The 27575-nt window shown below is 42.1% G+C and overlaps 1 protein-coding gene across 2 annotated transcripts; it reads right to left on the reverse strand.

The window, feature by feature from the left end:
* Window positions 1-1259: 1259 nt before the first annotated feature.
* LOC112435970 (NLR family CARD domain-containing protein 3) lies at window positions 1260-25343 on the reverse strand. 2 transcript variants are annotated; one of them, XM_076873548.1, is made up of 10 exons: window positions 25235-25343; window positions 22914-23045; window positions 22737-22829; window positions 18162-18240; window positions 10459-10663; window positions 8527-10327; window positions 6722-6895; window positions 4690-4851; window positions 2386-2432; window positions 1260-2237 (listed from the first exon to the last, which is right to left on the reverse strand). In XM_076873548.1, the coding sequence occupies exons 2-10, from the start codon at window positions 23000-23002 to the stop codon at window positions 1708-1710; spliced, it is 3180 nt and encodes a 1059-aa protein (XP_076729663.1). In that variant the 5' UTR covers window positions 23003-23045; window positions 25235-25343; the 3' UTR covers window positions 1260-1707. The 2 variants fall into 2 exon arrangements, with proteins under 2 accessions (XP_076729663.1, XP_076729664.1); XM_076873549.1 differs by lacking the exons at window positions 18162-18240; window positions 22914-23045; window positions 25235-25343.
* Between the last annotated feature and the right edge of the window lie 2232 nt (window positions 25344-27575).

Below are 27575 nucleotides of genomic sequence, written 5' to 3' on the forward strand. Positions count from 1 at the left end.
TCGGGGTTTGCAGCTGGGGATGACCTTCCAGCTGACTTCTCAAATGTCCAGCTTTATTGCTGGACTTCTTCTTTGAGAGCTCAGTAAGAAAGAGCCAATTATGCACTGAAGATGTCATTCTTGAATTCAGGGCGCTGAGCGGTTGAAAAGGTGTAGGGTGGCAGTGTGAAGTTGTAGCATAGCACCATGGGCCACCTCTACAACAGCCGCTCTAGTGAACATGGAGTTTCCTCTCAGTGTATCATGTTTTTATTGAACTTGAAACTCATTTTGAATATTTTGCCTCATGGATGTCGTCTTGCTCTATACATAATTTGGACTTTTTGAAGCTTGAGCAGCTCATTAAATTGAAGTATTTTTAATTTGATGAAGAGTGAGTCAGACGCTTGATTGAAGCGCGTGTTATTAATGATTCTTATTGCTTTTTGCTGGAATATATATATGTAGGTTGGAAATGCTCTTCATTAAGCACCTGTCACTGGTTTAATATCATGCAGTTCATCACTGTGACCACCTAGGGGTAGTAATCTGTCATCAGTCAGTATCTCTCTGCTGACGTCAGTGTTTCTATCAGTTTAATAATATCAGTGTTCACATATAGAGCATTATTATCACACTGATGAACATTAGTGCTGAAACGCTGCAGTGAATGTGTCCTAATGTCAGTATTATTGTATGTGGAGAGTTGTAGGTACTGACAGTGACCGCTGGAGGGCAGTGATGCTCGTAGTTTCACTGGAACAGTCCAGAAGCCTGTCAGTGAAACACCATTAGACGCTCAGCGACGTCACTTCAGGTGTAACTGTGTGTTTTCAATGCTATGAATGTGCTTCGTTACCATGGAAACGTCTAATTTTTTATCGAGGCTTTTAGTGTGAAACATCAGCAGAAGGAAGTGTGTTTTTCTCTGTGAAGACAAACCAAGTGTAAATGTGTGTGTTGGTGAGCTCACAGTCAGAGTTTGTGCTCCTTTTTTCTCTCTGTGGCCTCAGAAATGCTCACTCTGTTTGTACATCGCTTATTGTCAGCAATAGAGTTCATTCTGCTTTGTGGACATAAACACATCTGTCATCACGTCATCTTTGATTTTGATGCAGCATTTTAGAAAATTAGAGGTGCATGAAAAACAATGAAACAGCTTCTAAAAGTTTGACATCAAAGCAAATCTAATGTCTGTCACCAAATTCCAGCAGATTCTTCACCAGGACCCTTTGTGATAGTTTTCATGTTTCATACAAACTAAAGTGATACACAACATATGCAGTGCTATACACACATATTTATTAACAATTAACAGTAAGAGCATGTGGAGAGTTTGGAAACATCCTATTAAGAAAGAGAAATCAAACATTTGGATTCATTTTAATGAGCTCAGACTTGTTGAAAATGCAGAGGAGCAGGTTGTGAACTGAGCTTCAGAGAAACACAACATACTGAGATTCACTGTGAAGCTTTGAGTGGAAAGAGACAGAAAAACAACATGTGGATGTTGTAATAATGGGAGATTCCATCTTTAAAGGACTGAAGAGGAAGACTTTTACAAGGAACAAAACAAGGAATCATTTAGAAGAGTTTCAAACATCAACTGATTGAATCCATGAATCTGAAAACACGTTTGTGAGTGAAAGAGACAGACATGTACAGACTGAACTATCTGTTCAACAGTCAGAGTGTTTCTCTAACAGGAGGAAACTCTTTACACTCCACTCAGCACAGGGACAGTGAAGCTCCAGAACAAACCCAAAACCCAGGATAAAGAGTTTCAGTGAATGTGGTGTTGAAGGTGTGGAGGTGGATCAGAGTGTCAGAGGAGACTCTGTAGAAGGACAGAGTGCCAGCATCACAGTCCACATACACTGCTACTCTGTTAGAGACAGAGGAGGAGGAGGAGGAGATGGGTGTTTGTCTGTTATTGTGTCTGAGAGAGCGAGGAGCATCATCAAAGCAGTCCAGACTCCAGGACTGATCATTGTGTCCAAACACACAGTCGATGCTTTTTCCTTTCCTTGCAATTTGTCTGTAACTTACTGATATCTCAACTCTTCCTCTCCACTCAACCTCCCAGTAACAGCGACCAGTCAGACCATTTCTACACAGCAACTGAAACCAGCCATCAAATCTGTCTGGATGATCAGGATATGACTGAACCTCCTCCACATGTGTCACCTTCCTGTTGTTGTCAGAAATGTGGAGCTTTGTGTTCACTGTGTTTGTGTCGATTGTGAGTTGACAGGAATCTGATGGAGAGAACAAACACAATCCAGCTGCAGTTATTGATCCATCATCTGTTCATTGATTGACACTTTGATGATGACTCCTGACATGATGAAGATGGTTGAATGTGTGCTGCTTTGTTTTCATGAATCCCATTAAAAACACACTTACACTTCCTCAGACCTGGTCTCAACCATCGGACTCCAGCAGGCTCCACCCTGAAAGGAGGAGGGGGGTCAGAGCAGCACAGTCAGCATGCACACATGGACATTACATGGCTCTCACACACACACTGTTACACACTTATAAAGAAACAGTCCAACATTTCCACAAATACACTTCAATCCATACGTGGATCAAACTGCTGATGATTTGGACTGATCCTGGATCTGTCACTACACCATCGTATCAAATGAAATATGACTGATTCAAACTGTGACCTTCATTATCTTTATATTCCTCATCTGTTTAGCTGGAAAGGACACCCCCCCTGCTTTTGCTGCCAGCTGTTTTTCTCCTCTTGGTGTCAGTGTGGTTACTGTACATGACCTCTGACTTTTGAGTGAGTGCAGCATTGTTTTCATGTGTTTTAATGCCACCTGATACCTGTTCATGTTCTGATTTAACAGCAGATTAACACTGTGCTTAAAGGGGATTAGTCTGTGGAAACCGGATATTTCTTTGGAATGGCTGTAGATTTTTATTTAACTCTGATTCCTTTAATGTGATTAATGTGAAATTTGGAGATGTTAGTTTTTTAATGAAAAAATTTAATCATTGATTACATACTAAACTAGTTACTTAATGTGGAAATAGCATTTACCAGGAGGCTGCTTTTATTTTAAAATTAGGTCTTAGTTTATCCTACCTACATACCTACATAACTGACCTTGTCTGAATATTTAGTGTTAACTTCACCATAGTTTCAACTAACAATCTCCTACAATCAGTCTAGTGCAGGGGTGTGAAACTCAAATACACAGTGGGCCAAAATTTAAAACTGGAACAAAGTCGCGGGCTAACGTTAATATTTATTGAAATTTATTTATTCCTCCAGATATTCTTCAACCAAGGTTTAAGAATATCTGGAGGAATAAATATAGTGTTCTTACTGTGTTTTACAACTTGTTTAACATGTTATTTCATTTTAAACAACATTTTATTCAACATGAACAACAAATTCATTCAACAATGGTTGGAATTTTAGAGAAAAAAAGAACAGAAGAGAAAATCAGATTTATTCCATTTTATAATTGTTACCTGCTTAAGAGATTGTTCAATGAAAACATTTTCCTACTTTCCATTCAGGATTTGTAGCAAAAAATTGGTATGCAGTAAATCTCCGCCATCACTCTTCATGTCATTCACATAGTTCAAATGCAATTTTTCAGTCTTTCGCTGTTTCTCATTTCTCACTTTGTACATCCAACACTCCTCTCCTCACATCTTAGCCCCTCACATTAAAGATGTGAGCAGAGGAGCTGAGGCAACAAGTGTTCATCCTTGTTTTGGACACTCATTTGGAAGATAAATAGTTTTCTTACCGCCCAGTGCTAAAGACATCAACATATTTAACAACACTTTAAATGAATACTATTAGTGCAACATGACAGGATGTCATATTTTTCTTTGTTTGTTTGTTTTTTAAATTACAAAAAAATGTTGAAGGGCTGGCATGCAGGATTTAATGAATTAAAAATTCTTGTTTTATTTTTAAAGTGTTATTTATTCTTTTTTTTTTATTCCATTTAAATTTTGTGTCATGTTTAACTCAAGTCTTCCATTTTAATCATTCCATTTTATTGTTCTTAATGGGGTGGCTGTGGATCAGGATGTAGAGCAGGTCACTTACTAATCGGAAGGTTGGTTAAGGTTGGAAAAGCATTGGAAATAAAAGTACTTGTATGAATGGGTGAATGTGGAATGTTGTATAAAAGCGTTTTCAGTGCCCAGAACAGAAAAGAACTATATGAGGACCAGACTGTTTACAATTTTTTCCTCAGTCTTACTGTTAATTGTATTTATTGATTTTCTATGTTGGTACAATATTGTACAAATACAATATTTTTTACTGTGTACTGGTTTTGCTGTATATGAATAAATAAAGGCAGTTTTTCAAGCTTCTTTGCTTTCAGCTATATAGAGGAAAGAATGCATGTGGTTTTTACATCATACCTTTATTCTGATCATAAACTTTAACTGCCTAACAGTTTCCTCAGTCTTTTGTGCAATGCTAGGCTAAATATGTTTTAGGCCTATTTCTATTTCTATTCAGATTTTAATCAAATCTTAACCAGGGTCAGAGGGAGAATTCTTTTCTCAAAATGTCTGCCCAGTTAAACACAGATCTACCCTAATGATGAATAAATGAGCAAAAGGCATGTCATACCTGCATGAAAAAAATAACAGGAAGTGAGTGAATGACACAGGAAATGTTTCCAGCTCCTCCTTCTCTATCAGGCCTTCTCTCCATACCTGAGAGTGTCCTGTCTCCAGCATGGATCCTTCAGCAGCTTCATTCCCGAGTTCTCTAGATGATTGTAGCTCAGGTCCAGCTCTTTCAGATGGGAAGGGTTGGAGCTCAGAGCTGAGGCCAGAGATGTACAGCCTTCCTCTGTGATCAGACAGCCTGACAGACTGCAGACACAGAGATATCAAATACAGAGATTGTAATCTAACTGTGTGTAGCAGGCAGGATCGGACCCAAAATTCACAACTCTCAGAGACGGAACTGAACTCAAAACGCAGCTTTATTGCCCCGACCGTGACCCGAAATGAGTAGGGCTTAGAGTAGAGTTGCTGCTCCTCAACCACATAAAAGGTGTCAGCTGAGGTGATTCGGGCACCTCATTAAAATATTGATATTATAGTAATTTGGGGTAAATTTGTAGTTTATCATTAACAGGAACACAGTAGAAAGAAACTATATCATTCGTTTACATTGGAAGGAACTACTTCCTCTTCCACCTTTCATAGTCATGTGTGAAATACGGCTGTATAAATGTGTCGCAGCCCCTTGGAGTGCGCACTCACAACAATGGCTAAGCGTAAACTGAGTCATATGTGGACGTATTTTACCTCCATAAACAGCCAAGAAGCGGTTTGCCATACACGTGACAAGACAGTGAGGTGTTGTGGCAACATCACTAACCTCGTCAAACACCTCAGAGTAAATCATATCACAGAATATGATGAGCTTATGTTGAGGCGAAGTGAAGAGAGAGGAGAAGGACAGGTGCTGCTAGGGTGAGACAGACGTCCCTCACCAAGCCCTTTAGTGGTGCAGGCAGGATACATGTTCAAATAGTGCACAACTTCAGGTTTTTTTTTTTTATTTCTATATGATAATTCTGCATTATTAAGCGATAAGAACCATTTGTCTGATTTCTTGTAATCATTATGAAGCTATAATTTGAAATACATAAAACATTACATTTTTGTACAAAGTATCAGTATTGTCTATACCACCCTGAATTTTACTTGGTATCAGATCGGGAAGGAAATCATTGGTATCGCACATAGATGTGGTGAAGAGAGGAAAAATATGCAAGAAGACATTGAAAATCTAAGACCTAATGAGATGGGTTTGGAGAAACAAGATGTAATGGATTCATTCACATTTGTGAAACATAAAAAAAGAGATGCGCCTTTTTGTTGTTTTCGTGCTAAGCTAATAGACAGAATGCTACTGCTCTAAAGAATGTAGCATCATGGGCAGTGTAGTCCGTGTTGCAGGGAGAATGGACTGCCATACCCGTTATGTGTCTGTGAGCGCGAGGAGGGAGAAAAAGGCGAGTGGAAAAGTACGAGCTGTCATCGAGCAGAAATGGGAGCTGGAAGCATGTAAATATAATAATAACCACTGCAGCCAAGAAGAGTGCCTGACGAGCCCAGTTGTAAGTAAGCTATTAAGACTCGACTGTACACTGTGTTCGTGTTTTCCTCCTAAACAATAAGTTCCGTTGGAGCAGCCTTTCAACACCTCTCTCTGTCTCTCGCAAGCAAAGTTGACCCACACAACAAAGTAAAGCTATTTTTCGGCTACGAGCCGACACGGAACCCAACGTATTAGCCAGAGGTCCCTTTACTACAGTTCGGACCTTCATTAACAGTAATAAATCACAGCAATAGTACATTCACCTAGTTGTAAAAAGCATGATAATATAATGAGTAATCCAAAGTATTCAGAATACGTTACTGTCATTGAGTAACGTAACGGAATCCGCTACAGAATACATTTTGGGGCATGCATTCTGTAATCTGTAATGGAATACATTTTAAAAGTAACCTGCATATCACCTCTCCCTTTAATGTGCACAGGACATGCCCTGGTTAAAAATGACAAAGAATTCTCATATTGTTATAACAGCGTTGCGTCTGGGTGGAATATTAGTCTGTGAATTCAATTTGTAAGCAAAGAATCACCAAGTGCATAAAGTTTAGCTATTATTGCAATAATGTATTTCAGATTTAACATGACTATAAAACTGAAAGTCTGAATTCTGACCTGAGTTTTTGTAATCTACACTCTGGACTCTTTACTCCAGCAGACAGAATCTTCAAGCCAAAATCTTGCAGGTCGTTGTTACTCAGGTCCAGCACTCTCAGACTAGAGGACTGGGAGCTGAGAACTGAGGACAGACCGTCACAGCTTCGTTCTGAGAGGTTGCATTCAGCTAGTCTGAAAAAAATAAAGTCAATGTGATCAAATTAAATCATTTTCAATATTAAACCTGTTGAAAAATTATTTTCTACGGTTTCTAGAAGTTTCAATTGTTCGTTCTGCTGGCCTTGGTTCCATCCACTATTATTTCACTCCCGTTAATTGTAGACCAATTTGGATGTATCACAAAATAGAGGAAAAAAACTTGTGGGCTTGGAGACAAGATTATGAGTGAACTAGAACTGCAGCTATCAATTATTTTAGCAATCAAATATTCTATTGATTATTCCATCAATTAAACAATTACTCCAATAGGAATTACTTTTGTCTTATTAACGAGCAGTGACAAATATTAAGAAGAGAAAAAAAAACAGTCTTAAATGAACTTCTAATTGGTTTCCATTGCAGATATTACAATGCTTTATTAGCCATTTTGGTCATAGATTTTTTTTTTTCAAGACAACAATACACCTTAATGCAAAAATACATACATATATGTACATAAATACATCCAATACATTATTCATGCAGTCTAAACATATAATTAAATTGCCTTTACCCTGTCTTCTTGTAAGGCTTTATGACATAAAAAGGAGGCAAAATAAGCTCTGACAGTATCATATCTCCTAGAGGACCTAGATTTGGTTTCTGTTCATATGCAAATGTACTGTTTATAAGATTGGGGAAACATGCAGTCAGCTGAGACTGAAGAAGTCACTTGGATGAGTGACAAAATGTTTCTCCCAAAAAACGCTATGTCCAGATGAACAGAATCAACTTTTGGAGATTTACTTACCTGGATGATTAAACATGCATAAAGACTTTCTTGGATGTGACAACAGCAACTCATGTGAAATATAAAGAACATGAGCAGTTTCAGAGTATGGGCCTGACCTTGACACAAAAAAAGCAAATTGACATATTCAACTGAGCAGTTCACTGACGTTGTTGAGAAATTGAAAGGAGAGATTATTATTGTCCCTCTCTTAAAGTTTGTTTTTCTCTCTCTGCCTCTCTGTCTGTTCTTGTTGCTCCCTCCCTTCTCTCACTATCTGTTATTGTTTGTCTTTGTATTCATTACGGGGTCTTCCTGCCTTTGGCTGTACACACCTGACAGCAATCGACCACTTGTGGCTCATGATCTGAGAGAGTTGAATTGTTGGATGCCTGTTTTTTCTACTCTGGATCCCTGGAGCCACATTAATCCTTATACACTTTGTATATAGCACATTATGGTCGTATCACTGTAAACAAGTGCACTAACTATGATTCTCCTGAGCTCAGTGTGTGAGTCTATTCCAGCATATAGTGGAGAAATGTGTAAGAACTTAGCAGAGAACAGAAATCTAGCCTGTTCCATGTACATTAGATGTGAATAAAGCATGCCATGGGTTTTTACTTTTCTTAAATTTTCAGGCATTAATACTTATCACCTGTAGATAAAACATGGACTGTTTCTGATTGGTAGCATAAATATATGAAAAATGATGACACTCCCTTGCGTTGGCTTTTTAAACAACATAATACTGCTATGCACAGTATTAGATTGTTTAAAAAGCCAACACCACTTACAAACATAAATGTTTCTTGAATCGTGCATCCCTTTTTTGTACACTTTAGAAGTAAAGATATGACCACAATTTACTTACACAGCTTTGTTGGAAGCTTTGATCACTGGCAGCATCCTCCAAAGAGCGTCCTCTGATGCAGAGTATTTCCTCAGGTCAAACACATCCAAATATTTTCCTGATGACAGTAAGATGAAGACCAGAGCTGACCACTGAGCAGGAGACAGTTTGTCTGTGGAGAGACTTCCTGATCTCAGGGACTGTTGGATCTCCTCCACTAGAGAATGATCATTCAGTTCATTCAGACAGTGGATCAGATTGATGCTTTTCTCTGCAGACAGATTCTCACTGAGCTTCTTCTTGATGTATTGGACTGTTTCGTGATTGGTCGGTGTGCTACTTCCTGTCTGTTTCAGCAGACCTTGAAGGAGAGTCTGATTGGTCTGCAATGAAAGACCAAGGAGGAACCGGAGGAACAAGTCTAGGTGTCCATTTAGATTCTGTAAGGCCTTGACCACAGCACTGCGGTGGAGAGATTGTAGTTTTGGTTTGCTAAATAGTTTAGATAATGTGGATGTTGTTTGATGTTCTTCTAGAAGATTGACTCCAGAGTTGATAAAGGTCAGATGGACATGAAGAGCAGCCAGAAACTCCTGAACACTCAGATGGATGAAGCAGAACACCTTGTCCTGGTACAGTCCTCTCTCCTCTTTAAAGATCTGTGTGAACACTCCTGAGTACACTGAGGCTGCTCTGATATCGATGCCACACTCTGTCAGGTCTGATTCATAGAAGATCAAGTTTCCTTTCTGCAGCTGATCAAAAGCCAGTTTTCCCAGAGACTCCATCATCTTCCTGCTCTCTGGACTCCAGTGTGGATCTGTCTCAGCTCCTCCATCATACTTGACGTTCTTCTCTTTGGCCTGAACCACCAGGAAGTGGATGTACATCTCAGTCAGGGTCTTGGGCAGCTGTCCTCCCTCTCTGGATTTCAGCACATCCTCCAGAACTGTAGCAGTGATCCAGCAGAAGACTGGGATGTGGCACATGATGTGGAGGCTTCGTGATGTCTTGATGTGGGAGATGATCTTTTTGGCCAGACTGCTTTTTTTAAATCTCTTCCTGAAGTACTTTTTTTTCTGTGAATCAGTGAACCCTCTGATCTCTGTCACGATGCCAACACAGGTAGGAGGGATCTGATTGGCTGCTGCAGGTCGTGTGGTTATCCAGAGGTGAGCAGAGGGAAGCAGTTTCCCCCTGATGAGGTTTATCAGCAGCACATCCACTGAGGTGGACTTTCTAGGGTCAGTTAGGATTGTAGTTCTGTGGAAGTCCAGAGGAAGTCGACACTCATCCAGACCATCAAAGATGAACACAACCTGGAAGTCTTCAAAGCTGCAGATTCCTGCTTCTTTGGTTTCAGTAAAGAAGTGATGAACAAGTCCCACCAAGCTGAACTTTTCCTCTTTCAGCACATTCAGCTCTCTGAAAGTGAATGGAAATATGAACTGGATGTCCTGGTTGGCTTTGTCTTCAGCCCAGTCCAGGGTGTATTTCTGTGTTAAGACTGTTTTCCCAATCCCAGCCACTCCCTTTGTCAGCACTGTTCTGATTGGTTTATCTCTTCCAGGTGAGGCTTTAAAGAGATCTTCTTTTCTGATTGTTTTTTCTGGTCTGTGTGGTTTCCTGGATGCTGTTTCAATCTGTCTGACCTCATGTTCATCATTGACCTCTGCAGTCCCTCCCTCTGTCATGTAGAGCTCTGTGTAGATCTGATTCACAAGGGTTGGGTTTCCTGCTTTAGCGATGCCCTCAAACACACACTGGAACTTCTTCTTCAAGACAGACTTGAGATGCTGTTGAAAAACTACAATGGGAGATCCTAAAGGAACAAAGGACACAACATATCAATGAAATATGTCAGCTTAGATTCATTTCAAACTGTATATATTTGAAATGTTACTAAATGTTCCATCTATTCAGCTGCTAAAATCTTTATAGAAATCCTCTTACTGCTCTGCAGACGGTCAGCCAGCTCCTCCTGCTTCATTCTCCTCAGGAAGTTCAGTGTGATCTTCACAAATGCCTCTCTGCTGCTGTTCCTCTGCTCATCTTCCTCCCTATGACTCTCTAAGCATTCTGGGTAATCTGGACTCAGAACCTTCTGGATCTTCTTCAGCTCATTCTTCACAAAAGTGATGATGTTGTCCTCCAGCAGCTGGAAAAGAATACTTTATGAATGACCCAATCAGACTGAATGTAAGGGCCTGGGTCTAGGGACCTAGGGCACATGTATTTCTGCATTTGTTTATTTTTCCATGTGCTGTGTTTTGGTGGTGTTCTCTCCTTGTTTTCCTGTCTCTCTGTGTATGTTTGTGTGTTTATGTTCGGTCATGGTCCTGGATGTTTTGGGTCACCGAGGAGGCGCGACCTGGAAGCATTCCCGCATTGAAGGCTGCCACACCTGCTGCTCAACAGCCATCTCAAGCCGCAGCTGATGGCCACTTTCTGAGCACCCTATTTAGAAGGGTGGCTGGGCTCCAGTCAGCACTGGATCATTGTGTGAGACTTCCCGTCAGTTCTCCAGCTAGTGAGTTTGTGAGTGTGAGCTTACCACAGTGAAGTCAATTGTACTAATGGCTTCCTCTGTGATTTCTCGCATGAGTGCAGAAACGAGAGGGCAGCAGGCATGGAGTACACGGGCACTAGAGAGCGGACACACGGAGCACAGACACTTGGAGAAGACACAGAGTGGGAGTCGGGGACGCACAGGGATTTATTGTTGTGTATAATTCACCACACCGTAAATAAATGCATTGTCTGCATTGAAGAGTCCTGCGTTTGGGTCCTATTTCTCCACATTCCCACAGTCTGCCATGGCATACCATGACAGAACAATCCAGCCAGAATGGACCCAGTGGACAATACCTGCCAGAATACTGTAGAGAGGTGACGCGGTTCCGTGAGCTTGTCAGCTGCGCTCTCACGGCTCCTGATTCACGGACTGTGGAAGTGATTATTGACATTGCTGAAGCTCAGTTAAACCATAACCCCCTCATTCTCCAGTTCCCAGATGCTTCTGCAATTTTCAGCGCCTTTGGAGAAGTTAAAGGTTAAAGGCATTGCAGGACCGCGAACCAACATTTCCCATTTCATTCTCAACTTAGCCCGGCCCGCCGTAGAATTCGCAACCTGGCCTGCTGGTCCCGCCTTCATGGAGGAGAAGGTGTTCTTTACTATCGGTGCTCCACCACATCTCCACTCACTCCTGCGGGATCTGCGGAGTCAGCTGACTCTGGGTCAGCTTCGCAAGACACCACAGCGAGTAAAACAGACTCTGCCATCGTTGAAAATTCACTCGCTGTGAGTAAGAGTACAGAGACTGTTTTTTCTATGCATTTGGGCAGCGCCAGGAATGTGAATGAGGGAACTAAACCCACAATAGTAGAGGAGTTAAGAGATTCAGCATTACCGGAGAATAAATGTTGGCTGGCAGCTAATTCTGGGTCAGTGTTTGGTGTAAGGAGCGTTGAAGTTTTTCTTGTGCTCCTTTTCAGCCCAAAGTTTGAGTGCTAGAGCCTGTTAGCTTTGAGGCTGTGAACTCAGAGGTTTGTTGTGTGGCTGTTAAATGGACAATTTTAGAATTTGAAACTAAAGATCCTGAGTCAGTGGACTTTGAGACTGTCAACTCGGAGTTGGGGCCAGTGCACTCAGAGCCAGTCAACTTTTCTGTTCAGTCAGTGTAGGAGCCATATGTGAGTCTTTCCTTTTTTGAATTAAGAGGGTTGATTTAAATGCACACATTTTATTGGTGCACGGTTGTGGGGCATGAGTCATGGGTGTGTATTAGATGATAAATGTGGTTGCTCTCAATCGTTCACCGCAACTGCTGTTGATGAGCAAAAAGGTAGGGTTGGCATGAGGGGAAACTTTCTGTTGACTGCAGCTTGACTGTAGCTTAACCGCAGCTGACCACAATTTGATGTATAGTTTAATGCACTAATTGATGCCATAGTCTGATGTTGTAGTTCGGCATAGTAATTGGTGTAATATTTTGTGAGTTGCATTCGTGTTTGTTTGTGCAGTCTGTGCATTTGTTTTACATTTCATCCCATGTACTGATTTGTGGGTTTGGACAGTATAATTGTCAATGGAAAATTGTATTTAGTAGTCAGTATAATCTTTTAGTGATATAAGTTTGCTTATGGTAGGATGCTGTTTGTAGTTATTTGGTAGTGACAGGATGTGAGATTTTTAGCAGGCTTGGTTCACCCCCACATCCTGGGAGCATGGGAGAGGTCGTACCTTGTTTTATTGTTTTAACGTAGCTATGTCTGTTTTAGTCTAAGTGCTTTAACTGCTGGACTTCCTCACCGTGCCATCTAGGGTGGGGGAGACTACCCTCTTTATGACCAAGGATGTACCTTTTGTGCTTTCATGTTATATGACCCTTTGATCAACACACACACACACACACACACACACACACACACACTATTGGTATTTAAAGACGGCCGCAAAGATTTAAAGTAACGTGACAAATTAAAAATACGTTTAAGTAACGTGATAAATTAGGTTGGGTTCGCCGGAAGGAGCCGAATTTGACTAGTTTTAGAGGTAGCTGAAATTATCTCGTGACAAATTAGGTTTAAGTTTGCCAAAAAGGAACTCTGTTTTGACTAGTTTTAGAAGTAGCTGAAATTACTTCGTGACAAATTGTAAAAGCGCGCAAATGTCCATATGTGTGTGTGTCTGGAAGTAAGTTGATTTTACAGCACAATAAATTGCTGAACTACTTCCATTTTTGTGTATCCTGCAAGAGCCCATGTACTGGTGACAAAGGAAAAAGGTTGAGTTTCATCTCATAAAACTGATACCGCTTCACCGTTAGGGTGAAGTCGAAGGCCGTATCAGTAAACCATTCCTGAGTCGAGCGTGCCAGAGAAAGCTTTGCAGTTCTGTGAAAATGGGGAATCAGCCCATTAAACTCACTGCTGACGAGCAGTGGCTAGAAAAAACATGTCCAGGCGCCGGACAAATAAGTGCAAATAGGTGGAGAAATCCACGAAAAACAAAAAGCTGTAACTGGAAAGGGAAATGCAGCCCCTCAGCTGTTACCCAGCTGGGAGCTGCCTTAAAACAAGAGATTACATTAACAAAAGACCCAAAAAAGAAATTAAAACGTAATGAAGAGTATAGGTTTTTCCAAGCATGGAAAAGTGAAACTGAAAGGAGAACTGAAAATAAAATAAAAAAAGAGGAAAAGAAAAAACAACTAGCAGCAGCTTTAATAACCCCTGATGATGAAACTACAAAACAAGCATGTACTGAACAAAGACCTCCATTAACAGACCCACATAACTCTCTTTTAGACCCCTCCGTTAAATTTTCCGCACCAACTGTAGGAGAAACAGCCAGCATTACATCAAAACCTCATTTTGAACGATCTCCCATGTGGCTAAGACATAGGAAAATTAAACTTGACAATGCATACAGGGACGCACAAACGCTGTTAGCTGAGCATGAAATAGATTTTCATCCAGGAAGATCTGATCATGGCTCTGAAAAAGGGTGCAACAGTCGTGGTTCACACCCAGACCCACCACCACCATCATCTACATTAGCGTGTCCATTAGTTGAAGTGGCAAACCCCAGATATGGCACGCTCCTAGGTGATAGTCATGGAGGAGGCAGGGATGACAGACCCACGATCCTTGTTTACCGCCCGTGGACACATAAAGATAGGCAGAATGTAATAAAAGGCATTCCACTAATACAGGAAGGATACGAACCATGGCAAGTTGCCGTGCGTGAAGTAATTACCCAGTGGCATTTAAACAGTCACGAGGTGATACAATTATTTCAAGACTGCCTAGGGCTCTCCTGGGGAAGAATTAGGGGAGACTTTACTGGCTCCCTACCAGATGGTAGAGCGTTTCCCCCAGGTCATGCTGATCTCCAAGCAGCATTAATACCTGTGTTTGATAGGGCCCGTCAACAATTAGCGCCAAAGGCCAACTATGGTAAAATAGACCAAGTTAAACAAAGTAACACGGAAAACCCACATGAATACATGGACAGGCTGAGACCAGTTTTCAGACAGAACTCAGGTCTAAATTATGCTGATGACCCGCAATCACCATACCAGCAACAATTTAAACGTGCTTTTATTAAAGGATTACTGCCAAGCATTAGGTCTCACGTAGAAAAATACTGGGTAACACAAGATACAGGCACAGTAGATGAGGCGCTTCAATATGCTAATCATGCACAAACAGTAGTGAAAAACAAAGAGAAGGCCTCAGTCTTTGCCCTAGACACTGACACCGTTTTTACGGCTTTTAGTGGGAGTGGGGGCTACAGGGGAGTTTTCAGAGGTCAAAGGAGAGGGAGAGGAATGCATAGAGGAGAAGCAAGAGGTAGAGGCAGGTTTCGACAAACACCAAACAGTGATTTTAACACTACATGCTGGAGGTGTGGAAAAGAGGGACACTTTGCACGTGACTGTAAGAGACAAAGAACACTTGACACAGAATGACTAGCTGCAACCACTGTGGCTGTAAACACCCAGATGGCTGAAAAAGAGAGCCACATAGATGAAAAAGAAGTAAAAGTTTTAACAAATGCGGAAAATAATTTAGAACAGGATGAAACTGAAGTATATAATGTTCATCAGCTAGTAAGTTTACTGGACGGGAAGCCAACGCTTACGATCTATGTAAATGGCAAAAAGTTGCAAGTGTTGTGTGACACAGGAGCTTGTAAAACAGTGCTTAAAGCAGAGCCCCCGCGCACAACCTTTTCTAGAGAAGTAGTAATGGTGAAAACAGCGTCAGGGCATGTAAAAACCCAGCCACTAACAATGCCACTGACATTTTTGCATAAACCCAGTCAACGCTCCTGTAACATGCCATGTATAATAGACCCAACCTGCCCAGTGAACTTACTAGGAAGAGACGCGATGACAAAATTAGGGATAGGAGTCATCCCCACAGAAACAGGTATGACGGCAGAAATAATGTTAGTAGAGGGAGAAAGCAGGAATTTTAATAAAAACTAATTCTGCTACCTGCAATACTCCAATCTTCCCAGTTAAGAAAGCTAACACCGGAAAATATCGTTTGGTACATGATCTGCGAGCAATAAATGAAATTACTGAAATGATACCACCAGTAGTAGCAAATCCTCACACTATACTAAATCAAGTCACTCCAAAGGAACAATGGTTCTCAGTGATAGATTTATCAAACGCCTTTTTCTCAGTGCCTTTACATCCAGATGCGCGACATCTGTTTGGCTTCACATTTGAGGGACAGAGATATACCTATACTAGGTTACCTCAGGGATTTCAAAACAGCCCTACTCTCTATGCTGACGCTTTAAAGAAATCAATGATGTCCTGCCCTCTGCCAGCAGAAGGACAGTTTCTACTTTATGTAGATGATATTTTAGTGACTGGCCACACAGAGGAAGGGTGTAAACAGAACACTATGGCTGTGCTGCGTCACCTGGCAGAGCAAGGCCACAAAGTGTCTCTGAATAAACTCCAATTATGGAGACCTGAAGTAACAATAATGTAGAATAAAAAGAGCAAATAGCTCAGCAGTGCATTGCATGTGTTTATTGTTGCGTGCCGTCACTGTTCTCATGTTTAGCCTGCCGCAGCCGTTGGTTGGAGAAGCCAAAATAGTCTGGTTATTTGGGGACAGAGATTCTCCCCAGGGCTTTCCCAGAGGCTGAGTCAGTGACTGTTGCCACGTCTGGACCCCTGGAGACCCCTGTAATGTCGCCATCTACTTCACCATTTACAATAGCCACATCACTCCCAACTCAGCCATTAGCACAGCCTACAGCTCATCCACCTGCTCAGCCAACTGCTCAGTTGTGTGCAGTTCAGCCACTTCCATCCTCTGCTGAAAGCTCTGGGGAGCTCATTCTGCCAGCCGAGGACAGCATCTCGCTGCTGTTGCCCAAACTGACTGTTTGCACTGCACAGCCCCAGCTGCTACATTCCAAGCCGGCTATGTGCCCTGTGTAGCTGTGGTTGGCATCGCCCAAGTCAGAAGTCTCCACACCTACTCAACCACTTGCCATAACCACACCGCCATCATTGGTTCAACCGCCTGAAGCTGCCATGCCACTACCACTACCACTACAAACACCTATGGCAGCCACGTCGCCATCTTCTGCTTCACTGTCTGCAGCTGCTATGCCACCATCACCTCACCTAACTGCAGCTGATACACCACCATCCTCTCCACCACCTGCAGCTGTGAGACCACCTGAGGGACCTGCTCAGCCCGAGTTGGAGGTCACCATGCCGCCTGAGAGACCTGCTCAGCTTGAGTCGGGGGTTGCCACGCCACCTGAGGGACCTGCTCAGCCCAAGTCAGAGGTGGCCATGCCGTCTAAGGGACCTGCTTAGTCTGAGCCGGAGGTCAGCGTGCCCGAGGGACCCGCTCTGCCCGAGCAGGAGGTCAACGCGCTGGAGGGACCCGCTCTGCCCCAGCAGGAGGTCAGCACGGCGGGAGTCTGCCGGCCATCCACAACTGTTTCGCTTCAGGATGTCATGCCACCCAGTCCTGCTTCATCTAGCCTTGCACGCCGGCCATCTGCCAAGCTGCCCGTGTCATGTCCAGCATGGCCTGCACCTCCACGTCTAGCACAGCCTGCACGTCACGCAGCATCTGCCGGCAACACGGCCGCCCACCAGAACTGTTACGTCGCCGCTACTGGCCCCTTGACAGGCCACGTGAAGGGTCGTCTCAGCATCGCCGCCCACCGGGTCGGCCACTAGAACTGTTTGCTGCCACCGCTGGAACTGCGGGTGGCCTCATGAACTATTAGACAGAGATTTTTTTCTTGACTTGAGGATATTGTTTTGAGCCCTCTGTCGTGGAACCCCCACCACTCGCCTGGGGTTGGATGGACTCTGTTTTTGTTTGATTTTTGTTGTAGATTTTTGTCTTAGATGGCATGTGCCCTGGGTCCCTAGACCCAGGGCACATGTTTTTCTGCATTTGTTTATTTTTCCATGTGCTGTGTTTTGGTGGATCTCCCTCCTTGTTTTCCTGTTTCCCAGTGTATGTTTGTGTGTTTACGTTCAGTCATGGTCCCAGATGTTTTGGGTCACCGAGGAGGCGCGACCTGGAAGCATTCCTGCACTGGAAGCTGCCACACCTGCCGCTTGTCAGCAATCTCAAGCCTGAGCTGATGGCCTCGTCTTGAGCACCCTATTTAGGAGGCTGAGCTCCAGTCAGCACTGGATCATTGCGTGAGACTTCCCGTCAGTTCTCCAGCTAGTGAGTTTGTGAGTGTGAGCTTACCACAGTGAAGTCAATTGTACTAATGGCTTCCTCTGTGATTTCTCGCATGAGTGCGGAAATGAGAGGGCAGCAGGCATGGAGTACACGGGCACTAGAGAGCGGACACACGGAGCACAGACACTTGGAGAAGACACAGAGTGGGAGTCGGGGACGCACAGGGATTTATTGTTGTGTATAATTCACCACACTGTAAATAATTGCACTGCCTGCATTGAAGAGTCCTGCGTTTTGGTCTTATTTCTCCACATTCCCTGACCGTGACACTGAAGTCATGGAGCCAAACATCAGATCCATGTTGGACACACTGACAATCCACTGGTCTACAAAGAGCAGCATGGAGATGACTGTGAACGGAATAGATGTAAAAGTAGTTGTTGTACATGTACAGACCATAAATATGGAGTCCAGCTGTGTTTGATGCTGCTGGGCAGACTGACCACTGGGAACCTCTGAGCTCTCCTGATCCACTCTGTGAAGGAACCATGGAGAATTAGTTCAAGCACAGGATAATGATCCAGTCAGTGATTATTTGACAAAGATAAGGATATAGATGACTCCCTGTTTTTGTAGAAATTTACCAGTTCCACTGAGAATTTTGATATAGGGTGAATTACTTCAGTGTTCTCTTGAGTATCCAAGCTCAAAGTTAAGATTTAAATTATATCTCAGATTCTGAAAATGTCATCTAATTGTGGTCTGTTTGTAGCTTGAGCCTTATCTCTTGAACTGACAATGTGTTTTACTGTCATGTTACCACTTGTGCCCACAAATATGGATTTATTTCCAGGAGAGTTTCTAGTATCCAGTGTCCAGCTTTTATTTTTTGTTCCTGTCCAGCAGTGTAGCAATCAGAATTGCTGCGTGAAGGCCAAAAAATGCCCAGCAGGTTTACTTTCCAAATTAAACTTTTACACCACTTGTCATAACAGTCCACTTGATAGTCATATGTTATTAGACCTTTATTATGATTTTTTATTTTGAGTTATTACAACTACAACGAACAACACTGGGGGATGGAAAAGAAAAAGAAGAAAAACAGAGAAATTGTGGAGAGAGTTAACAGAAGGAGAGGGAGAGAAAAAACACAGAATCTGCTTCAACACCTGCTGGGGAAAAAAAGACAAACCAGAGAAACAACGGCAACAACCAACACATGCATAACTAATACATATTAAAATGTTACTGAACAGCAGACAGTGCCAATAATAAATGATATTTTTAGAGGCAGCAGTTGACCAAGATTGTGTGTGTCTGAGTACCTCTTTGTACACCTGTGTGTGAGAGCACACTTGTATTCATAAGGTTTCTCCAAGTAAGTGTCTAATAGTGTATTCAGGGAGCCATTAGTGATGGGTCGGTCGCGAACGAAATGGCTCTTAGAGTCGGATCTTTGACGTGAACGACGCGAGCCAGCTCCTTATTGCAAGCCGTGATTTTTTTTTTCATTCTTTCTCTCAGCCTCTCTTGCACTATTTTTCCGCTTCACTCTGCATGCGAGCCTTGTGCTTTACGCTGGGAAGAGGGGGGAGGGACGGTAGTTACACTCAGTAGCACAGGAGAAGAGCAGGAGGGAGAGACCGAGAAAGAGCCAGGGACAACAACGTCACATTAGAAAGGTATAGTAATCATCCACAACTATTTTCAGTTGCAGATGATAAAGGATTCAGAAAGTTTATTCATGCAGGTCCATATGACAAAAAGAAAAAGCTGAAAATTTAAATAGTTAAAACTTGAAATGTGAATAGTTGATTTTTGTATTATATGATTTATTTATTACATTTTATGTGGAGTGAATAAATAAATGTATATTTATGGTGGCCCCTACAGACAAAGCACACACAAACTTCAAATCACGTACGAACCCTGATGCACGTACAAACTCTAAAACACGTAAAAACTCAAAACATGTACAAAACACAACAGAAGTGCTCCAGGATGCTGGCCGCAGTGTTGAGCTTTTGTTACCTGGTGGCTACACAAGCCAGCAAGTACCAACGACCGGATTTGGTGTGTGGTAGTAACAGGTAAATGAACTTTTTTTTTTTAATTATTTGACTATATATGAATGCTTGTGTATAAATACACAAAAAATACACATATGCTTTCAATTGTATAATTTAAGTGATCTAGTAGCTCTGTTTTGGAAGTTCAGTTCATGCTAGAAATGTGTTTTGTCTCTAGGGGCCACCGCATATATTTATATATAAACATATATAAATAAAACCACTTTTTTTTTACATTAGTAATTCCTTTTGTGCATAATTTTGTATTATTGTTAATAATAAATTAATTAAAGCAACAAAACAACCTGAAGAGCCGGTTCGGAGCCGAAAGAGCCGGCTCTCTAAAAAGAGCCAGAAATCCCATCACTAGGAGCCATAGCCCTGTCCCCCCACCCCCAGGACATATAGCAGACATGGAGGAGACCTGGGCCCCAGACATCCAGAGGCCCCCTAGAGCACGAGAGCCCTAGGATGACGACCACAGGGACAATAGCGGCACCCACTCAGAGAAGAGCGGAGAGCCCTGGGGATCACCCAGCTGCCACAAACACATTTACTCTACTACCAGTGATATCTGATTAAACATTTTAGTTTATTACGAAGACCAAGATTTAACATTTATTTTTCCAGATTATGCTTTTTTTCATTTTATGATATTATGATTTTCATCTCTGAGAGATAAATGTTCTAACTGCAACCACATTATGAAAATAATGCTTTTAGAGACTCCTTGAGGGGTCATGTAAGGGAAAATGTAACGGAGGTAAGAGGACAATTTAAGGGACAAGCCTCACAAAACAAACTCAGTAGGAAGAAAAACTAACCTATTTCATCACCAGCTTTGCATTTGGTGTCACTAATAATATCATGAGGTGATACCTGGATGCTAAAGAGGTTGCATATGTAGTCCAACTCATCCAGTATAGCCCATCAATATGTGCTATTGCCAGGCAGTTTGCTGTGACAGACTCAAGAGCCTGGAGGAGATTCCAGGAGACAGCCAGTTACTCCAGGAGAGCTGGATGGGGACATCAACGGGCCTGTAAACCTGATTTTGACTTAGGCTCTTCAAAACATTCTGGCAGATGAAACAACCTTAATAATCGGCCAATGTTATTGCCTGTATTTATGTGTTTTGGCGTATTACATGGTAATTATCGTGTGGTTATGTTCCAACGTTTAATATGCGGAGCCAGCTAAAAGAAAGTGAAATGCTGTGATTTTATCCATCATAGGTCTTCACCTTTCTTGTGGTTATTTTTATGTACTTTTTTACCAGGGACAAACATAGTTGTCCCTCTAGTTTTTCAACTAGATGTTATGATTATTATTTCTTGAACTGAGGAGATGATTGTAGTTCTCTTAACTGATAAAGTCAAAAACTCAAGGAAAAGGGGAGTTGAAAATGCACAACAGGAATCACTTGGTGAACAGGCCAATCACAAAAGCTATAAGCTGTGTTGATTAGATGTGTAGTTTCATTGTTATGTAACTACTATTAAATATTATTATTAAGAATACATTTGAGATACATGAGTCTTCAGTTAAATGTTTGGAATATTATTTATAATTGTGTGTTGATGTCACTTTATGGTAAAATGACTTCTGATAAGCCCACTAGGTGAAAGTGTGAGCATGGACCTGGAGCCCGACCTTAAAATGACAAAACTAAAGGGTGGCCTTCATGCCAAAACTGCTTTACCAGTCAGCATCATCATGTACCAGCAGTGGTGAGTGTTGCTGGTTCCTTTGTATGACCTCCAAATTCACACCAAAAAATTATAAGTTTCTTTGGCTGCAGTAGTAACTCTGATCCACTCAGTTCTAATATCTCAGTGTTATTAGGCCCAATTCAAATTCATCCATTTTATTGTTATTCATATTATTAATTGATTTTCAAAATAAACAGGGACAGAACAAGTTAGGAGTGAGAAATTAATTACAAACAGAATGTGGAGATTCATAAACTTCCTGAAATCTAACAGCGGGATCTCAGGGGCTCAGAAAAAGAGCTTCACTGAATAAATCACCTCTGTAAGAGCCTCCACAGTTACTATGCTAAAGGAGTCCAAGAGACAGTGTTTCTGGAGAGTTGCTGTTAGGTTGACTGCATTGGAGGTGTTAAAAGTATGTGTGCATGTAGGTTTTGGCTTGTTCCTAGCAGGTTGTTTGGACATAAAACAGAATACATTTGTGGTCAGAGACACTAATATCTTTGCATCACGTATTATTTGGCTCCCTAACCAGTTGGAATTGACTCTGTGGGTTTAGAAAAGAGAGGAATGATTTTACAAACAGATTAAAAGTGTCAATAAAACCTATGTTAGCAGCTCTGTATTCTGGAGCCAGGTGCTGAGGCTAAGGAGTCTGATAAAACTCCCTGTGCCGCGGTTCAGAAACAGCTCTAACTGAGTCCCTCACTTCAGCCCAGGACCACTGATGTGTAGGTGTGGAGCCGGAGGAGGATGAGGACAGGTGGAAGGAAGCCAAACAGCTGTGTCCTGGAGGGCTGCGCTGAGCGAGCCAATGTTTTAGACTGTGTGTGTCCCATCTATGAACCTCACATCTTCCACTGATAAGAGTGATGTCCTCTTTAAGGTCTGCAAACCTTTTATTTGCTTTCTAGAGCAGCGTATCATCCTCACAGGATGATACGCTGGCACGCTGTTAGCTTAGCCTCAAGGTTAAAGTCAAACTACCCACTGCTAGCAGCTGTTTCTATAATAGTTTAGAATCCAGATGTCTGATGTCTAAATTTCCATTTCTGATTAAAATAAATAGTTAAAAACAGCCAAATCTGTTCAAATGTTTCTTAAACCAGATAAAGTGACAGTTACACCTGAGCCTGTGTGTCCTTTAAGACACTGCTGTCCTACAGAGATCCATTTTAGAAACCAGGAAGCAGAAAAATCATTTAAATCAGACACCAAACTGACATCAGTTCATGTTACTAACAGCTCACCTCGCTGCAGCAGAGACTTTAAAATTAATGTAGCCATCTTTAGACCGGCCACTCTTTAAGGACACAGAGCTGGGTGGAGGTCCAGGTGGGTTCCTGTGAATAATGATAGAGCAGTGATGCGAGTGCTGAGCTGTGACATGGAGAAGAGTCATGGACAGTTAGAGATGGTCATCTCACCTCTGAGCTTTGGTCTGGCTCTCATGTTCCCCACACAGAGTGGTTTTAGAGGGACGGACTCCCTCCTCTCTGTCCTCACACTGATCCATGCTTCTGAATTCACATCAGCTCACACACACTTTCTACCTTCACCTGCAGAGGAAACACAAATCATTCATGTGCACATCAACTGAAATCCTCCTTTCCATCATGTGTGCTGTCCAAATATCAGCTGCTTCTTTCCTGCTTCATCTCAGTGTTTGCTGAATGCAGTCAGACAGCAGTGTGAGGCAGAGGAAGCTGCCATCAGCTGCTCTACTATCAGTCCACTAGATGGAGCCGTGAAGCACACACGATGCATTCACTGACACACACTGAGTCACTGTGACTGGAAGCCTCAGTCAGTTCAAGAGGAATAACCATTTAAACATTTCAGCTGATCCATGATTCAAAAAGGATCAGCAGAGTTAAAGCTTCACATAAATTTCTCCTGCTGAGTTTGCAGAGAACTGCACACACACTGATTTACTGCTAATAAGAAGCTTTTTCCATCCAGTAATTCATCATCCATGAACTCTGCTGTTGCTCTCAATCCTGGATCCTGATCACACACTAAGAGCAGCTCTTTAACTATGGCGTTATTTTTGTGCCACTATTCTGAGCACACGTAAAAAAATTTTGCAAGTGTTGCATTTTGAGGAGAAATTTATTTTGAGCAAAGAAAAGTTACATTTAAGTGAACAAAAGTCATTGCTGTGTGCAAAAAATGTATTTCAATGTTTGCTATTATTCACACACACACACAAAACAGCAGCCCCTCTCGCTCAGTTTTTGCACTTGCGCTCGCTCGTAATGTGTTGCTTACGCTCTCAACATTTCTGCCCGTGCGCGCTCAACTCTTTCTCTACACTGTTATATTTGTACCACAAAACCAGCCAATCATAGACTTGGATGCAAAACAATCTGATTGGCTGTTCTGGTCTCCAATCACCTCGAAATGACGAAATGCAATATCCCAGAATCCATTTCGTCCAAAACTCAAACGAGGCAGTGGCGGAGGAACACAGAGTGGCGGAGTTTGAAATATTACTCTGTCTGGGTCACAAAATAAACTTTTAAGATATTTTCAAAATATCTGCTCGATTTATCAAGACATCACATACTTGCATAAGTGCTCTAACGTTTTCGGAGGAAAATAATATTAATAATCATAATAAGGAAAATAATTGGTTAATTTTGTAAGTTTAAGGTAAGAGAAGAAGTCACTTCCTGTTTTAGGAAGTAAGGTCAGAGAAGCTGCTCATGGTGACGGTCTAGCCGTGTGAATGTCAAAGAAGAAATAACAAGTCCTAAGTTCTAAAAACACCGGTTTGTATACTTGCAGGCCAAAGTGGTATATTTGTTTATATCTTGTGAATTTTATATTGTAATATGTTTTAATGCTGAAATATAATTTTCTTGTACATTTGTATTCACCAGTTCTACGGTGTACCTGTGTACGTTAAGAGTGTTACGATATTACCTCAGGGAGCAGACATGACACTGTCTTAGGTTTTAGCCATAACTTTTTTATTATATCTCTACACCACCCTCCGGTGGCTTCCACATGAACTGCACCTTAAACAACAACTGTTCACTCATATCATGACAAAGAGAAGCACACTAAACATCAGTAAAGAAGAACTCTCGTGTCTCTCGTGTAATGAAGCAAGTTTTTTTTTTTTATTGGGTTTGTTTTTGTTGTTATTTGTTTTAGCCAAACTACAAAACACTAACTGGACATTTCCTGTAAAATGTTATTTAGTTTTCTAAAATTATTTCATTCATCATTCTGAATAATGTAGTTTTAAATTGTGTGTATTTTTAATTTCTATTTAAACTTTCTTCAGATCTAGTTTTACTTTTGAGTTTAGTTTTAGTGAACAACAATAACTTTTGTGTGTTTTGTTACACTTCTTCCTGTTGGATCGGAGCCAACAGTTTGTGACGCAGTATTTTCAAGACCGACATGTTGAATCCATCTCTAACACACATCTATACAAAATATTTATTTACAAAATCTGCTCTGTCTCCTGCTGTCCCTGTGAATATAAACACCCAGAGCTCAGAGTCTCTCCGGTCGACCTAAGGCCACATTCAGTGTGACTCTGATAACAAATTAACAGAAAATGGCGGACACACTTGGCCTCGTTGAAAAAAAAACATTACAGACTGACTTTAATGGAGAGACCGGAAATACAAACACACACACAGTTTGTCGTGTGAAGAAATCAAACATGAGCTGAACAAACAGTAAAGTTCCTAAAGACAAACTGTTAAAGGAGGAAACAAAGCAAACTTACAGTTTCTTCAAACACACCAACAACAAGCTCCACTGCACGAAGGTCAGGAAAGTGAAAGTAAATGTTCAGCAGGAGGAAAAAACTAGAGAGGCGTTTGAAGACACTCGGGAGCATCGGAAGACTGTGTGCTGCGTTCAGGTGCACCTCGGAAACTTCCTGATCTCTGGCAGGTTGTGATTTATTTCTGCTGCAGTTTGAAACACAAACATGTGTCATCACTTTGTTGTTCTTCTTGCAGCGTTTGAATATTTCAGCACTGAACTGATCTTTCTTCAAAGCTCATTTTAACCTGTTGAAGTCATGAATGAAACTGCAGACTGAGAGTGGATCACATGATGTTTAAGGTGTGTCATGTGACATGTTCAGTATTGTCACACATGTCTAGATTGTCCCTGATATCATAACTGCTCAAACACTGATGATTATATTTGAAGAATTATTACTGATGGCAGCAAAGTTTGAATGGAGCTCTCTGTCTGTGCTGATTTGTCGCCCTCAGGAGGTCAAAACACAAACTGCATGATGTCACTGTAACCACCACAGGAAGTGTTTTTAAATTACTGAAACACTGAAATGATGCTAACGGCTCTTGTTAGGCTCACTGATAGCAGTGCTGATGTGTTCATGTCAAACACTGGCTCAGGTCAGACTCTTTCATAGCAGAGCAAAAGAAGCAGGAAGCTGTTCTATGAATGATGTTCATCACAGAGTTTCTGTTTCTGTTTCCAGCTCAGACGTGTTAAATGCTGCTGCTGTGCTACATTTGTCATTTCCTGCTTTCACTACCATCCATGTCAAAGCGCTGAAGTCATCTGATCACTTTAATGCAGTAAAACAGGAGCTGTTAGTCTGACATTTATTTACTGTCATCACAAATAGGGCTGGGTATTGTCACTGATTTCTAGAATTGATTCAATTCTGATTCACAAGGTCCCAATTCAATTCGATTCGATTCGATATGAATTAGGGAAATTTTACCTCCCACAGCCAGAGATATTATAATTCAGATCCTGCATCAGTACACTTCCATATTTTTATATCTATTGTTACACCCCGGCCTAGGCAACCGGGGTGCAACGTAGAAAAACAAAGATAAGGAAAATAAAACCACGAAGGCTCTCCACCAAAATCCCAAAACGAAAATATCCCATGACGAAAGTATTAACAAACCCATTCACAACTATTTACAACAGACTATTTATTTACAACACGGGGGACGATCGCAACCATGACATACTGAAACACAAGGCTTAAATACATAGAAGGAGCAATCAGGGAATGGACCACAGGAGGGAAACACAGCTGGGGCAAATTAGAACTGACGAGACAGGGAAAACGTAAACTGAACACACTAAGATAACACAGACTTTCAAAGTAAAGCAGGAAATACATAACAGTCACGCAAAAACAAAACACTGACACACCGAAACGTAACATTTCCCCCTACCCAAAAATCAAACATGTAACCCCAAGTGAAAAGTTTGATTCAGACAAACGAAGGCTGAAGCGAAGGCAGACGAAGCTGATGGAGGCTGGAGCGGTCCCACGGACCCTCCAGCAGACGACGAAGGCTGGGGCGGTCCCTCGGACCCCCCAGCGAAGGCGGATGAAGGCTGGAGCGGTCCCTCGGACCCTCCAGCGAAGACAGACGAAGCTGATGAAGGCTGGAGCGGTCCCACGGACCCTCCAGCAGACGACGAAGGCTGGAGCGGTCCCTCGGACCCTCCAGCGAAGGCGGATGAAGGCTGGAGCGGTCCCTCGGACCCTCCAGCGAAGACAGACGAAGCTGATGAAGGCTGGAGCGGTCCCACGGACCCTCCAGCAGACGACGAAGGCTGGAGCGGTCCCTCGGACCCTCCAGCGAAGGCGGATGAAGGCTGGAGCGGTCCCACGGACCCTCCAGCGAAGGCGGATGGAGGCTGGAGCGGTCCCACGGACCCTCCAGCAGACGACGAAGGCTGGGGCGGTCCCTCGGACCCCCCAGCGAAGGCAGATGAAGACTGAAGCGGTCCCACGGACCTCTTCCCATGCTCCCAGGATGTAGGTGTGGAATACACACCAAGCCTTTGTGTCCTGCTAAAGATCACAGTCCTATCACTACACAATTGATTATACACCTCTAAGAATATATGGTTAAATATTTCTAAGCATAAATGACAATCAACAATACAAAACCTAACAATAATTAGTTGTAGATTGATAGAGGTTTGATCCTCAGTAGTTTGCAGAGACGTTGTGTGCATTCCAGAGTGCTCTGGCATTCACACCCACATTCTGGGAGCATGGGAGAGGTTGTACCTTGTCTTATTGTTTTGTGGTAGGATAAACGTATCTATATCTG

Source organism: Maylandia zebra, linkage group LG14 (assembly GCF_041146795.1).
Source record: "Maylandia zebra isolate NMK-2024a linkage group LG14, Mzebra_GT3a, whole genome shotgun sequence".
Classification (NCBI taxonomy): Eukaryota; Metazoa; Chordata; class Actinopteri; order Cichliformes; family Cichlidae; genus Maylandia; species Maylandia zebra.